Source organism: Sparus aurata, chromosome 21, assembly GCF_900880675.1.
Source record: "Sparus aurata chromosome 21, fSpaAur1.1, whole genome shotgun sequence".
Classification (NCBI taxonomy): Eukaryota; Metazoa; Chordata; class Actinopteri; order Spariformes; family Sparidae; genus Sparus; species Sparus aurata.
Window position 1 is genome coordinate 10,435,032 of NC_044207.1, and position 15,450 is coordinate 10,450,481.

Sequence of the window (15,450 nt, forward strand, 5' to 3'; positions counted from 1 at the left end):
TTTATCATCTCATTGAAATGTGATGCTCTGCTGGGAGACCTGGGGTCATCCAAACACCATTGCAGGTGCACGCCCCCTTCATGGTAAGCCCCTGGATTGGACCAGGACTCCTTTAAATCGCCTCTTCTTCTTTTCTCATTCGACAGCTCAGTTGCTTTTAGCTGCTTTTCCTGTATGCCTTTACGAGAGAGGGTAGATCTTCAAGGATTTCAGAACAATGCTTGAAATACTTGAAATGCTTTTGCAGTATTCAGTCCTTGTATTATTATATCCTTGAAACTTGATCGCTCCTGCAGTTCTTGTAACCCAAACCTCATATTCTGAAACAATCAAAAAAAGAACTCTTAACAATGTACTATTTGTTCATTGTTGATATATTTTTCATTTCTTCATGTTTTCTTTTTTTTTTCTTGCTGTTTTACATTGTTACAAATTTTGCATTACAGTGAAATGTTTCCTTGAACAAATACAGAATGGCAGCAAATGGTTGTAAAATCTACATTTGTTTAACTTGTGAAATACAAACATGTACAGCATATACAACATACATATGGACAGAGTTCAGATTATTCCATGACCTGCGACGGTCGACTTGTGTTTGTGGTTTGCTGCGTTCGTCAGTGTCGCACTTGTCCCGGATGCTTCTCCTTTGGTCGTTTAAGGCAAAGAGGGAATACAATGGGATGCAAAGACAACGTAACATGACTTCAACACAAGGGCAACCGCTTGTCTTTGTTTTTTCATTGTGACCATCTTCTTTTTGCCTTCGTTCTGGCAATGGCCATGCAGCACTGCAGGCATGAGGCAGAGTACTGACGTAGACTCGGGACCACAAGGCAGAGAAGTGTTCGGAAAGCTGAGAAAATTTGGAAAATCAATAGCGATACCTTCGTTTTTTGTTGTTGTTTTTAGTCTGACACGTTTCTTTCCTGAATGTGAAGCAAATCGCTGTATATGTGTGTTCAAATGAAATTTCTGCCCACATTGTCTCTGTTGTGCGCGTTAAGTTGGTGAGTCAGACTGTTCGAAAACTGTTCCAACAGGCAGTATTCTGCCTGAGTTTCATTACTGAATGACAAAAAAAGCAATAATCAATACAAAGAGATATGAGGAGTAAATGTTTTCTGTTTTTTTTCTTTCTTTTCTCTGCAGTCCATAGGGGGATGGGTTCCTTAAATTAAATCTGATATTAGCTATTGTGTTCTCCGTTTCCTTTTGAAATGGGCTGACTCACAGATGTTTGTGAAACCTCAGACAAGACGTCTCTCCGCTAGAGCAGCACGCCGTCACCGCTGGTACAAAAGAACACATCTCCGATAAATATGTACACACACAAACACGCACAATCAAATGTGGGTCATTATTTAGGTTATGTAGAAAAAGAAATGTCTTTTGTCAGGGTCATTTGCGTTCACCCACTCGGGCCGCTCTCCTTCTTGGAGGGGAAAAGCTCGTGAACTTAGTCACCTCAATCTTTAATGTGTTTTCCTCTCCTGCTGGCCCGCCGGCAGTGGACGAGCCGGTAGCTGTCGGCAGGGGCAGCTGCTATTACACATTTGTCTCCAGCCCGTTCATATCAACGGAACAGTGGTCCTTGTCCCTGTGCTCTCTCTTGTGGTGAGAGGAGTGGGCGTGTTTCTTCTTCTCTAACGGCCGGATCCCCTCCTCCAGCTGCATCAGGCGAGCCACGTCTGGGGAGAGGTGGTCCTGCTTGCTGCCAGGTGGAGGCGGCTGGTAGCACCCGTTCTTCTGGTTCTGGTAGGTCATCATCTGCTGGATGCTTATCATGGGCTTAGTTTCACAGATGAGAGGCACCTGGTGAGCACATTAATCATAGGGGGGGGAGGAAGAGGGACCCAGAAAAGTGTTAATAGAGGGTAACTTGTGCAATAAAGTGTGTTGACAGGTCCTGGGGATTGCTTCTGTATACGTGAACAAAAGTAGTAGCCTATGAAGCCTTTTTGTGGCTCCAGAGGAAGCTGCATGTAATCTGATAAATTACCTCCAGTGATGTCACTCACTGGCTAAGATGTGACATGGGAAATGTAGGCGCTGGGTTTTTGAAAAGCATCCCACTGGTCTAGAATTGCACTCCAGACTTGAACGCAAAAAGTATTTTCAATTTGAGTGGAAAATTCCCATTTATCTTGAAGCACACTCTCACACACACACAGTCAGCGTTGCTAGCTGTGATGTCTGTGTGGTCAGTACAATGGTAGTTTGAGGACCGTCGTCGGTGCCATCTTACTGTTCTGTCAGCCCATTATCCTGAAACCAAGGTCCCATTAGAATGAAAGCCCATTTGGTAAATACAAACATCATTATGGACTTAAGGACGTAACATAACTGATTTAAATTGTATTTATCATAATTATTTACTTATTTATGTTATTTTTGAAGCATGTTTCGTTAAATTTGTATAAAATCTCTTAACAGTCCAACGGCAATCACTAATTAAAATGCTCTGACCAATACATTTTTAAAATGTGGCTGTCGCAGGCCTCTAATAAGCCCAGCCAATCATCTTTTTTGGCCAATATAAAACGATTGCACAGGGCAACCTTTCTGTCTGCCTATGTACTGTTGCTACATGCTTGGCTGATTAGGGTGGGTTATGCTGTCACCATCTCAGGAGAAGAAATCAAACTTCGACACAACAGGCTTTCAAACGATTATTAATCATTTTGATATGAATTACATAATTTTTCTAAATTCATAAAATGCGCTCTTAAATAGTCACTCCGAGCCGGAGTAAGTTTATGACGCACAGGCTGGTGAACAGCGGTGAGCTTGCTGAATGTGGTGGGTTCAACAACAAGCAGCCGTGACTGAAATGGTTAGTTATTAAGTGTAGAGTGTCAGATTGGATTTTAAAACAGAAATCACTCATTTGCTTGTGAGCTAATTGATACTATGAGACAAGGAGATTTGTAGGATAGTAGCTAGTCTTTGAGACTGTGTTTTTAAAAAAAATAAAACAAACAAAAAAAAACAGTTACACACATCCGGAGTAACTGTTGAGCTGGGTGGCCTTTTTGGACCGAGGTGCATTTGTGGCGACTATTTAACTTGTGTTTACATGATTGTGACATTTTTTCAATTAACTGAGGTGTACATTTATGTAGATATTGGTCTTCAAAGCTGAGAGAGTGCGTTGAATGTAGCGAACCAGCCGCTTGTACAGCTCCCCGCTCGTTCATGTGTTTTAAGGAGTGGGGGGAGGTGGGATTTTTTTCAGGTTGGCTTCCTTTTTTTAGTAGCACATCTTGGTTGGATTGTCAAAACTAGCTTTAACTGACCTATTTAAGGCCAAATCACTAACTCTTCCTAAACCTCATTGTGTAGTTTTGGTGCCTAAACCTTACAGACCATTCCACAACATTAATCACATGAATTATCAGTATTGATGACATAGTTCTATTTGTACCATGACACTGAAGGTCACCTAATGAACATCAGGCCTTCAAAACAGTGGGGCTGTCAACAGGCTGTCGGACAAAATGGGACATTTGATGGACTGCTGGGATCAGAATAATGGCATGTCAGTTAATCAAGGTCTGCACTACATCACCCTTCGCATGTTTAATCCATACACAAACATAAGTATAAAAAAACCAATAAATTGCGGTTTCCTTTTTGCAGCTGTTCCAGAGGAACCAAACCAGCTGTTCCCACTCAACTGGGGCTTATAGTCAACTGCAAAGATAGAGAGTGGGATTGTTCTTCTCATCAAACTCCCAGCATGGAAGTGTATAACCCAAAGCAATCTTCTGCCATGACCCACTTTGCTATCTGCCTTTCAAACCAAACTAAATATACTGGGAAACAGGTCATGATGTCCTTGAGGAAATGATACAAAAGAGATTGTTTTGTAACCTCCGGACCAAATCTAGTCATTGATGGATTCTTGCATTCTCTCACCTGCTCCCCTTCTTTGACAAAGTCTTTTCTGCAAATATGAGCCATAATTCCCGTGGCGAGGGCGTCACCCATCACATTGACCATGGTCCTGAATCGATCCCTAAATGACAAAATCAGAAGTCATTCACATTGTTAATGAGGCTTAGGAAAATGACTTATTTCTCACAATCTGAAGAACACGCAGTCCTTATAGAGTCATTTGGTTTACAGACATGTTCAGGTTTTAGATTATTCCCGGTACATTTACACTTACTGTAAATGTAGTGGCCACTTAATTGGTTGGCTTTGATTGTGCTCAGCTAGTCATGATGGAGAGATTAACCCTTACTTACAAGGCCCAATCAACAGCAATGATGAGGGTGATGTCATCGGTGGGAAGACCCACGGAGGTCAGCACGATCACCATGGTGACGAGTCCAGCTTGCGGGATACCGGCTGCACCGATGCTGGCTGCGGTGGCAGTGATGCTGTGGGAAGAGACGGAGGAGCAGAGTGCAAATACTTTTACAACATGAATAATGTCAAAGTAAAAGAAGAAAGTGGAAGAAGGTACTTTTTTACAGTTACTCATAATTTAATCCAATATTGCGCGTTTTACTTCAAACAGCTGCGATTACTTTTCAGATTAATTGACACACAAAAAGCATCATCATCCCACAACAGGGGTTTTCACACAGATCTTGATGAGCTGTTGAAAGGTGGACACGAATGACCTGGCGACCGCGATGCTGACGATGCACTTTAGTCCGCAGGCATTATATTTTTGTTGGGGTCGTGCAAGGAGTGATCAGGAAAATTGCAGCAGATAGTTGAAGGTAATGCCTAGCTCAGGCTGTTTACTAAGCCACTGTAACTCTATGTTAGTGGAGCTAAAAGTCACATTTTGATGTGCTACCAACATGGTGATATCAGAAAAACAAATGTTTGAGCACCTAATAACAAATATTTAATCCATTGCTCCATTGAGCGCTTGTATTTTTCAGTTTTCTGAGAGGTTTAAAAATCACCCTCCAAACTCCTTAAATGAACAGTATCACTCTGACACAGCCCCATGGCCTCTGTTTTAGCATGTGGACAAATCCAAAGCTCGACAGGATGCCTGGTTACAGATGCTCGGCTATGATTGGCAAACTTCTGTTCTGGAGTGTTTTTTTTTTTTTTTTTGCAAAGGGGTAATTTTAGTAACTATTAGTTAAAATAACCTGTAAAGTCACATAATTATATATGTTTTATGATGTCCTTCTGGCCATGACTTTTAATTAAAGGTCAAGGAGGATTTCAATATATTCCATTGTGATGTAGGGAGAATGGGAGATGTGATTGAGCAGATGTTCTGTCCTTGTCCTTGAGACCTTTGTGCACAAACTGACAAACTGTTCCTCTGCAGGACTGTGTGTGGGGGGATTGGGGATGGGTTAGTATGCAGATGGAAGAGCTCCACGGTCAGCAGCCAAACGGCACGGGAACAGGGAGCAGAGAGAGGGAAAATTATTATAATTCTGGCGTGACAAGGGAGATGAGTAATACGGGTCATATGGGTTTTACCGCCAAGGGATTATGAGGGAATGGGCACAGACTGCAGCCCAGTCTGGTAAATGTTATTACAGTTAAACATGTCATGAAATCAGAGGAGGGACAGGCCTTTCACCTCGAACTGGGGTGAGCCACAGGTAATGTGGGTGAAAGTTATAGGCTGCTCATGTTGGTAAGGAAGAGGGCTGTTGGTGTTTTTGTCTCTCCGTCTGTGTCCCCGGGGATTCCAGACTGATTTAGCAGAAATCAGATCAGACTAAGAAGCTCATCTGAGGCGTAATCTGTGTGACATTTACATATATGTGTATCTAGTAAATATCCCATAAATCCCATAATATTTTTTATTAATTCTGAATTAAACTAAATGTGTGACGTTAGATTAATTCACATGCTGAACTCAAAACACCACAAGATTTCCCGCTACGATTTCTGACTCGGATGACATTTGGTTCCGTTGACAGACTTTGGGAGGCTTTTACTCATCTGAAAAATATCTTTTGGAGATCAGAATCCGTCCACAGAGTTGACGATGTTAACCATTTCAATAGTTTGCTGAGATAAAGATAGCATTGTTCATTAGATATAAGTCTTTCAAACTCCAGTCGTCGTGACGCACGCTTTTCCGCTAAAAAATGAATAACGTAACCCTGATGACATCATTACAATCTCTCACCAAATCCAAAGAACATTTTACAAGCTGAAAAATATTCCCTGTGGCATATGAACTGAATTTATGTGCAAAATTGGTGGAGTGCCCCCCAAGCCCCATGCTTTCTTCACTAGATTTAATCAAGGCATTCACTTAACACCAATACAATCAATACAATTACAAAAAACGCTGTTAACAAAAGGTTTAGCAGTTTACTTTCCACACAGATATTTGATAATGGTGCCATTATATCTCCTTCCTTTTTGTGACCTCGCTCGCTGACATTTAATATGGTTCAGGACAAATTTGCCTTTTTTTTTTTTTGCCATTTCTCGTCTAATTACAGCGTGCCTTACCTGATTGTGATAATCTGTCCGAAGTCAAGCTCATAATTATTCACTTGGGCGATAAAGATGGCTGCCACGGCCTCGTAGAGTGCAGTGCCGTCCATATTGATGGTGGCCCCGACGGGCAGCACGAAGCGTATGATGCGTCTGTCAATGTGGTTGTTCTCAAGGAGGCACTTGAAGGTGATAGGCAGAGTGGCAGAGCTACGGCAAGAGAAAGAGAAATAATTACAGATGATGAGCCTCCTCCAGGAAAGAGTTGTGTCGTGAATGACACAAAAGAAGAGGGACTCTTTTGTTGCAGTGTTCCGGGTAGCAATTTTCTCCCTAGAGAGGGCAGCTCCTTTTGCCCAATGAAAAATAATGAAACACCCACAGTGTTCCTCGATTAATTTAGTTGTTGGCATAAGGGCCAAAAACCAAAAGAGTGTAAGTGTAGTCAAGAATGTAAGGAAACAGGCTTATTTGAGTTCAGTTCTTTGCTCTGGACAGTCTCATTTCCTGTTAAAACCAAAAATATCCGAAAACCTGTAATACGAAAAATAATTGTCTCAATGTAAGAAATCAACTGGGTAAGTTTTAAAAGTGATTTAGTCTTTTAGTTAATACACCATTTCTTGTCCAATAATACAATAGGTCTTTATCAAATTTAGTTTTTTCTCTGATATGCCAGAAGGTCCTATGTTATGTCATACACAGCCTTATCTATATATAACATTTTATCCCTAAAATCATGGCGACAATGAATTTTAATGGATGATAGACAGTATCCTCTGATTGATGCAGTTATAAAAAGAGATATCTAAAATTCTCTCTGTAAAAACCCTTTGACTTTAATATGTCAACAAAGTGAAACAAGAATCCTGAGCCTGGAGTCCTCAAATGTTCGCAATTCTGTTCTGGAAATGTAATAATAGTGCATTTCTGATTAGATGATGTCTCATTTGCATATTTAAAGATGCAATATGTAAGAACTGAACACATGTAAAGTTCATACTTGTAACAAATAGGGGGGAAGCAAATTACCAGAGTAACTACAAAGTGTAGCCTTAACTGTAACTTCTGTTAGCTAGTTAGCTCAGTTATCTATGCAGCCAGTGGTACGGACTGGGATCTCTGTTAATGTGTTAGCTGGTTAGCATGGTGACTTATATCTCTTGACTGCAATCCCAAGTTATCTTTCACTTTCTGTTGATAAATTCAGTTATTAAAGAAAAGATTGTAAACATATTGCACTTTTAAACAAAACATTTCTGAAACATTCAAAAAAACGAATTGCCTTAATGTAAGTAATCAACTGGAAAAGTTTTATGGTAATATCTGTTTGTTCCTGTATTCAAATACATTTCACAAAACTGCACAAGAACCCAAGAGCCTTCATGGATACAGCACTTCATTCTCTGAGCACGGTTGGTTAGGTCAGCCCTGATCATTTTCATTTTTTTTAGTTTCTACATCACAATTAGCTGTAGCAACTCGCATTGACACACCGAATAGTTACAGACACACGAATCAACACTGCTGCTTGCTGCAGGAGAGCATTTTAATGTGCCGAACGGGAGGATGTGTCATCACACTGATCGTAAACCAGGAGTAAACACTCTGACACTCTCTAGGAATGCATTTCAAGCCTTTTAAAAGCTACAAAGTGTAGTGCTGTTGGAGGACTCGAATAGAGAGAGGACGGACCTGAGGTGAAATATGAGGTTAAGAGGGTCAAACCCAAACAAACATCCATTCAATTCAAGGTGACTCCCATTATCCAATCCATTTACACTAGCAATGTCAGATAAAAGCATTTCTACTCTGACCCTGACGCCCTCTTAGTAACATTTTTTTCCCTGCTGAACCCTGAGTTGAGGTTTATTATTATTTTATAATAGCGCTCATTGCACTCAATTTGTTCTGGTAAACATCATGATGAAAACATTTAGCAAATACAACTAATTACATTCTCTGAACAACTTTCATTTATATTTTTCTCTGTGACCCCTTTTATACTAACTATTAAACTACTACATGAAATGTAAGTTTAATCTCCGGCCACATCTCTGCCACATGTTTGGCCCTGAAGAGTCCCCATATTTGGAAAATGAATATTAAATTGCAAATGTCAGATCTTCCACTTTTACCTGGATGAAGTGGCCAGAGAGATGAGAAGGGCCTGTAGAATGCCTCTGATGTAAACAATGGGGCTCTTTTTAGTGATGAAGAAGTACATGGCCGGTAGGATGAATAGGCCGTGTAGCACCAAGCCCATTACCACCGTAATGGCGTAAAAACCCAGCTTCTTCCCCATGGCTGAAGGGTCGTCCATCTCCAAGATCTTACCGGCGACCAGAAAAACGATGCCAAAGGGGAAATACCTGAGAAGGAAGGAGGGAAGGTAGAGTGCATGACTGGAAATTCACAACATTTTGTTTTGATATCACCTTTTTCATTCTGCGCATTCCTCCTGTTTATAAACATCTAATGACTAAATGTATGCACAATGCAATCTGCTGATATCTCTGGTTCTGCTGTAGGGATTTTGATTATTTGTTTTTGAACCATCTATCCCTTTTTCTAGGGTCAAACGTTGAAGAGATGATGTTTTTTGAGTGTTTTGAGAAGGCCCAGTGTGCGGCATCGACCAGAAGCATATGAATCTTTTCTATCAGGCAGTCTTACAGAGCCTTATCAGGTGTGGGATACAAACATGGTACTGTACTCTCTCAGTACAGCTAAAAAATCCAGGCTTCCCCAACTTGTTCAGGCCGCCATAGGTGTCATAGGGAAGAAACACAACCGGTCCCTTCAGTATATTTATGAGCAATCTGTGCTAAGAGGAGCTCAGAGAATACAGCCGACCCATCCTCTGCCCTTCAATCTGAGTGCAAGCTTCTACCATCAAGGCAGATGGTACAGAATACCTAAAATAATACCTCAATCAGTAACGTAACATAACGTAATCTATGACCCGCTGGTGGCACGCTACACGAAAAGTCAAGGGATCACCAAAGTCCCGAGCATTCATCCTCAGAGCATCATGAATATCTGTACCAAATGAAATTACAATCTGTCTCATAGTTAGAAGACATTTCATCGAAAACTACAATTGTAGTGCTCAAAACAGTGCTCGGAAAAGTCAGAGGATCAGCAATATAAGTAGGATTAATGGTTGTTGAGTCATTTCCGTCTGGACAAAAGTGTTGGACCAACTGATTGAGCAACAGACCGACAATGCCACCCTGATGCTGTTTCAGTTGATAATGTTTCATTTCAAGATACAACTCTTACCAGATGACAATGGCCACAATCTTCAGAACTGCCTCATTCAAACTCTGGCAGAAGTTGACCAAAGCGCTTCCATTGGGTCCCATTCTGCCCAACATTATTCCTGGATTGAAGAAAAAACACACACAAAACAACTCGATAAATCCATCAATCACACACCTACAGCGATGCTTTCAACAAATTACTGAGGATTCTGTCGTTTAGTTTTTCAATGCAGTCCTCGTGGGAGTACAACACGTTTCAAACTAAATTATGCAGAGATGTGGGTGTTCCAAGACTTCAATTATGCTATCACATATATTTATGCATTTGTACTGTGCGTGTGTGCTGTGTGAGAGCGTGTGTGTGCGGCGTCCATGCCAGCCACTCACCCATTGTGGCAGAAAAAATAACGATCCCCAGCACATTCATGCCTTCGCTGGTACCCGGTGATGTTTTCATGATGACATCAGGTGGCGGCGTGAGATCCAGGGAGAAGTTCTGGACATCTGTGCCGTTGTCATCCTGGATGCCGTAGATGTAGACCCTGCGTGTGGTGGTCTCATCCAGGAGCTGAGCCACTGTTGGTTTTGGGATGAGCTCGGGGACTCTCTGGGTTCGATACTTGAAACCAAAGCAGAGCACGGGCCCGAAACATCAGCACAGTAAGCACGACAACAACAGAGATGCTGAGAGTGTCACAGCAGAACAACACACGTGGCTCATATCAGAGGTTTTACCGTAGAAATTATGCATAAAGATTCACATTACACTAACGAGACGACAATAAATGCAGAAGTAGATATTTTCCGAAAAAGAAGATAGCACTTTACAAGCCGCAGAGTACTACATTCCTCAGTGCTAACATATAAGTCTGATGTTCATCTTAAACAAAGTAGTGCACAGTGAAAGACAAAATATAAAATAATATAAGGTTTATGCCTCAACAATGAATATTAAAGGAATAGTTTGCCTTTTGACTAGTTTGACTATTTATACCACGTCTGCCTGCTAGGTTAGCACAGAGAGTGGAAACATGAAGAAACAGCTAGTAGTTTGGGAATTTTTCAAAGTGTTTTTGTATGGATTAGACAAACAACGTAATGTAATATGTTTATTAGTGAGGTTTTAAAAACATCATTTTAACCTTTGGACAGGGCCATGCTAGCTGTTTCCCTCTGTTTCTAGTCTTTGCGATAAGCTAAGCAGAGCTAAGCTAACTGACTGCTGGCTGTAGCTTGATATTTGGCGTAGACACATGGAGTGGCATCAATCTTCTCATGTAACTCATTAGAGTTTTGCCACATTTGCCAAAATGTCAAACTGTGCTCAGAAATATTGTGCTGTTCATGTTTTGCCATCAAAGTGTTTGCTTACCTGTTGAAAAGTGGCTTGAACCAGGTTGGCTGGAAACATGTTGCTGAGGAAGATAATTTTGAGAAGTGTTAATGTCGTTCAGTGGATTGCAAATGTTAATATGATACAAAAGAAAAGGCACACATATTTCCCAAAGTATCTGTCTTTCATAGTCACCAACACAAACACAATGCACACTTGTCATGAGTTAGAAAACGATTGACTCAGAGTCACTGATTCAAAGGAGACGTATATTGCGCATTTTCAGGTTCAGAATTTTTTTTTAATCTACACCAGTTGTCTCATGCTGTCCACTGTAGTCTCCCTCCGTCTAAAACACTCAGTTTTCGCTCCTGTCTCTGTAATTTCTTCTGTTCCCTAAAAAATTCAAATCCCTCCTATATTTTTGTTTTTATTGTGTTTTTTCCTCATCATATAAATCTCCACCTTTTGCCACTGGCATCAATTCAATACATACAAATCAATGAGGGATGGTAATGGGATGGGCTTGTAATAGGATTCAGCCCATTATAGTCCCTAACCAAAAGAGTAACCCTTAACCATTATATGTTGTTCTGTATCATTCTTGGTGTGCTAATGGAAATCTTTACAACCTGTTATTTCCACACTTGAAAGCTGTCCAGATAGTAGGAAGGTGAATCAGCCTTCCTGAAAAGCCCTGCTCTTATCTCAGCCGAACAAAAATGCTTTCTCTGCCAAGCTGAACTGCAGCACAGAGGACTGAAGTTCCAACTGACACAGTAAAGGAGCTGGAAGGAGTGATGGAAGATCGGCAGGGCGAATCGGGGAAAATGGCCAAAAGCACATATACCTCTGGTTGGGGTATATAAACAGTGATAACAGCATTCAACCTAATTAATAATTTACTTAAAGGTGTGTAACAGTATGTATCAGCCCGGTGGTGGTGGACCGTCCTCCATCTTCCTGTACACTCCTTCTCTTACTCGATGCAAACTGCAAAGTATGGATATTGGATGAATATTTCAATACATGTTTTGTAATCACTGTAATTCAATTCTCACATAGTTAAAATATTTTCATATAAACTTTTACCCATTTTTATATGAATGAACAGGACGACTGTCATAGCAACAGAGGATTTACAAGCTTGTAGTGCTATCATATGGTAGAAGAGAAAACCAGCAACAGTGTTTTCATCTATAAAAAGGGCAGAGCGCAGGCGTCTTGAAGTGTTCTTGTGCGTAACACTGAACCCTATTTGCCTGAGAGGCTTATTGTAAAGCTCTTGAACTTCAAAGTGTTATACATAAATCCAATCCATTTTCTAATAATAATGGACTGAATGTATGAGGCTTGAGTTTTTTACAGTGCAAACTAAGAGCACACATCATATTGGTTGAAAAGGTTAATTTAAATAGAATATAATTCAAAGGTTTAGAATTAGGATATATTTTCATTAATTCCATTAATCTGTATGTAACAGCTGTTTTAGAATTCGAGGGGAATCTATTTAAACAGAAATAAGTAATTTATTTTTAGTGACCACATGTCAGAATGCACCAAAGGATGAAACAGGTCCCAAGAAGATACAAGCTTCCAAATTTCACACAACTTGTTGTGAGACCTTCTTCTTTATTGACATTTGTCTCCTGTCTCCCTTTCTCATCATTTGATCTTCATTATGAAGGTCTACATGGCAGTGATGGCCTCTCAACACACATACGCTCTCTCACAGAGTTTGCACTTAGTTATTTTTGGTGACGTAAATTTGAATTACACCCTTGTATCTATCCCAACAATCATCAGTGGAGTAGGGTTATATCGTGGTGGAAATCTCCATCTCTTTCACAGTGTAATGTTGGAAGGTATGGACTGATGACCAACACTAAGTTAAACCTGGTCCACTCGACACTACATTCACATTAGGGAGCCAGAATTCATAGGTAGCCCCAAAACTATAGGGGGCAGCATAAGCACTTACTGCTGCTAAAGTGACTCTACTCTATATTTGCCATACAAACGACAGGTCCTTTTGCTTCCACTGCAAACTCTACAGTACATGTCTATAGTTATCTCAGTGCCTTTTTATCCATAACTTAGCTTCTGCTTCACTTTTGATAGTTAATTTGTAGCCTGTATATTGTTAATAGTTTACTGTACATATTTGTATATCATGTTTATATGTATATAACATTTTTAATCCGTTAAATAATCATGGTGGTGTTTTTAACTTGTCAGGTTAGCCTGTCAGCTAACCTAGCTGGCATCATAAAAATCTCTGTATATACACATAAAGTAGAACTATTCACCCCTCTCTCCGATTTTTTGATTAAAATCCCTCAACACCAATGAGGTCGGAGCTTTACTGCTCACTTTCACTCAAAAAAATTTTGTTCAGCTTTTTCCATCATCATGTGTAAAAACAAGCCCTTGTGTGAGTGTGGCTAGCTAACGTCGCCAATTGCTATCTATCTATCTAAAGGGTCAAAAATGTAAAAACACTAGATACAAAAATGAACACTAAACTATCAACAATAAATATTAATGGGAACTGAGAAACGTGAAGTATTTAAACGAAGATACTCATGAAAAGGCAGAAAGATAACTTTAGATGTATTCCAAAGATAGGCAGGTAACTGTTAGCGACATAAGCTAGCCACATTCCAATGTTAGGACACTATTGGTTCGTCTTTACAGCTGCGAAAGTGAAAAGCGAGGGGTAATGCTCTGACATCATTACTGGATAAAAGATTTAAATCACAAATGAGACAGAAAGCCAGCTAGGCTAGTTGACAGGCTGACCTCGCTAGTTAAAAACTCCTATGAAATGATCGAAAAAGTTACAAACATTGAAAAAAAAAAAATGGTAAACTATTAACAATATAAACAAAACAAAGTGTGGGAGCGAAGTATTTATTTAAATAACAGAGATAACTAAAGACATATGCTATAGAGTTGGTACCAGAAGCAAAAGGACATGTAGTTTGTAAAGCGGATATACCTTACACTACATTGTGCAAGTGGAGAATTGGCTGACCTGAATATTTTCAACATCTTACTCTTGAATTGAGGGCTTATTAATCAAAAATCAGAGGTGAATGTTGAAGGACAAATAAGACCATGAAAGAGTTAACAAGGTAATAAGGCTTGTCTTAGTTCAGTAGACGAGCGAAACTTGGACTTAGAAGATATAAGTTGTATTTGTCTGTTCAGCAAGGAAAATAGGCTTAAAGTCATTCTTAAGTTTGGGAATGGCTGCTCTAAAGATAAAATATGTCTGTCTACAATAATAAACAAAGAACTTAGACTGCTTGAATCACGAACATACATTGAATGAGCAGCTGCATTGTCATACTTTGAAAGGAGCAATCAAATCCAAAATATGAGTGCAGCATGAAACACCTCTGGTTTGTGGTGCAGACCGCTGGCTTTCAGCCGTTGAATAAGACACATAATGTAGCGACTGCTATGTCTGTCTATCCTGACTGAATCAGCATTGTGTTAGCGTGGGCTGTAAATCCCTCATCAACACAGAGCTCAAATCATAATCAAAATTCAAAAAGCGCTTTTCAGACATAGGAAGATTAAAGCGCACATTGTATTGTACATCTCATGCATTCAACAGAGTGATTTAAAAGACATATGGCAAAGACATACAGGGACAGCAATATGGTGCAACTCAGTGGACTGTAGTGTGTGTTCTGCACGGATTTGACCACTTAACTATTCAGCAGTCTGCTCTGTGTCCGAGACAGAGCAAAGCAGGCTAATGAACCACTCTGACCCCAGTGCCCCCTAATAAATCCAAGTATGCACGTATTCATACATACAGTAGTCATTATGCATACTTATCACACACAAGCACACACGTGGCTGCAGACAGTTGGGCCCATTTGCAAGTGTACCGATATAGTATGCCTGCATGATAGATGAAGGCTGTAAAGAAGCTTTGCGAGATAAATCCAAAGCACAGCTGTGCTCTGTGAAACACACACACACACACACGCACTGAGATCTTGTGAACTACAGTGCTCCACCTCTACCACATGATCAGTACACAGTTGGATTTTATGGGCTTGGCCAGTTTATTTCTCCCTTTTTTACATTCTGAATCGAAGTAAGTAACTCAAACACAATTTATAATTTAACATTCTCAAATATGTAAAAAAAAAAAATACTACAATCAACAGAGGATGAAAAGATAACTGCCTTTTAAATGACTAAGCATGACTGATTTCTCAGATAAAATCTCAGGTTGGTGGTGGTGGGGCATCACTCTGCAATGCGAGCGGTTGACTTTACCCCACTGACCGACTACAACACTGACACTGTGGCTCTCGCCGTCAGGTTTCCTCACTGAAGGGCTGACCCAGGTTCACCTCAAACACACCTACTCCATCCTTCAGC

At 40.3% G+C, this 15,450-nt stretch overlaps 1 protein-coding gene across 1 annotated transcript in view; it reads right to left on the minus strand.

Annotated features, from left to right (window-relative positions):
- Nucleotides 1–382: 382 nt before the first annotated feature.
- Nucleotides 383–15,450, minus strand: part of slc1a7a (solute carrier family 1 member 7a) — a 37,736-nt gene continuing 22,668 nt past the window's right edge. The window contains exons 4-11 of the mRNA XM_030401948.1: nucleotides 11,083–11,125; nucleotides 10,098–10,329; nucleotides 9,730–9,829; nucleotides 8,583–8,816; nucleotides 6,460–6,654; nucleotides 4,254–4,388; nucleotides 3,922–4,021; nucleotides 383–1,815 (exon numbers count right to left, since the gene is read on the minus strand). Coding sequence (XP_030257808.1) covers nucleotides 1,549–1,815; nucleotides 3,922–4,021; nucleotides 4,254–4,388; nucleotides 6,460–6,654; nucleotides 8,583–8,816; nucleotides 9,730–9,829; nucleotides 10,098–10,329; nucleotides 11,083–11,125 — 1,306 coding nt within the window. The 3' untranslated portion in view covers nucleotides 383–1,548. The remainder of the gene's footprint in view (nucleotides 1,816–3,921; nucleotides 4,022–4,253; nucleotides 4,389–6,459; nucleotides 6,655–8,582; nucleotides 8,817–9,729; nucleotides 9,830–10,097; nucleotides 10,330–11,082; nucleotides 11,126–15,450) is intronic.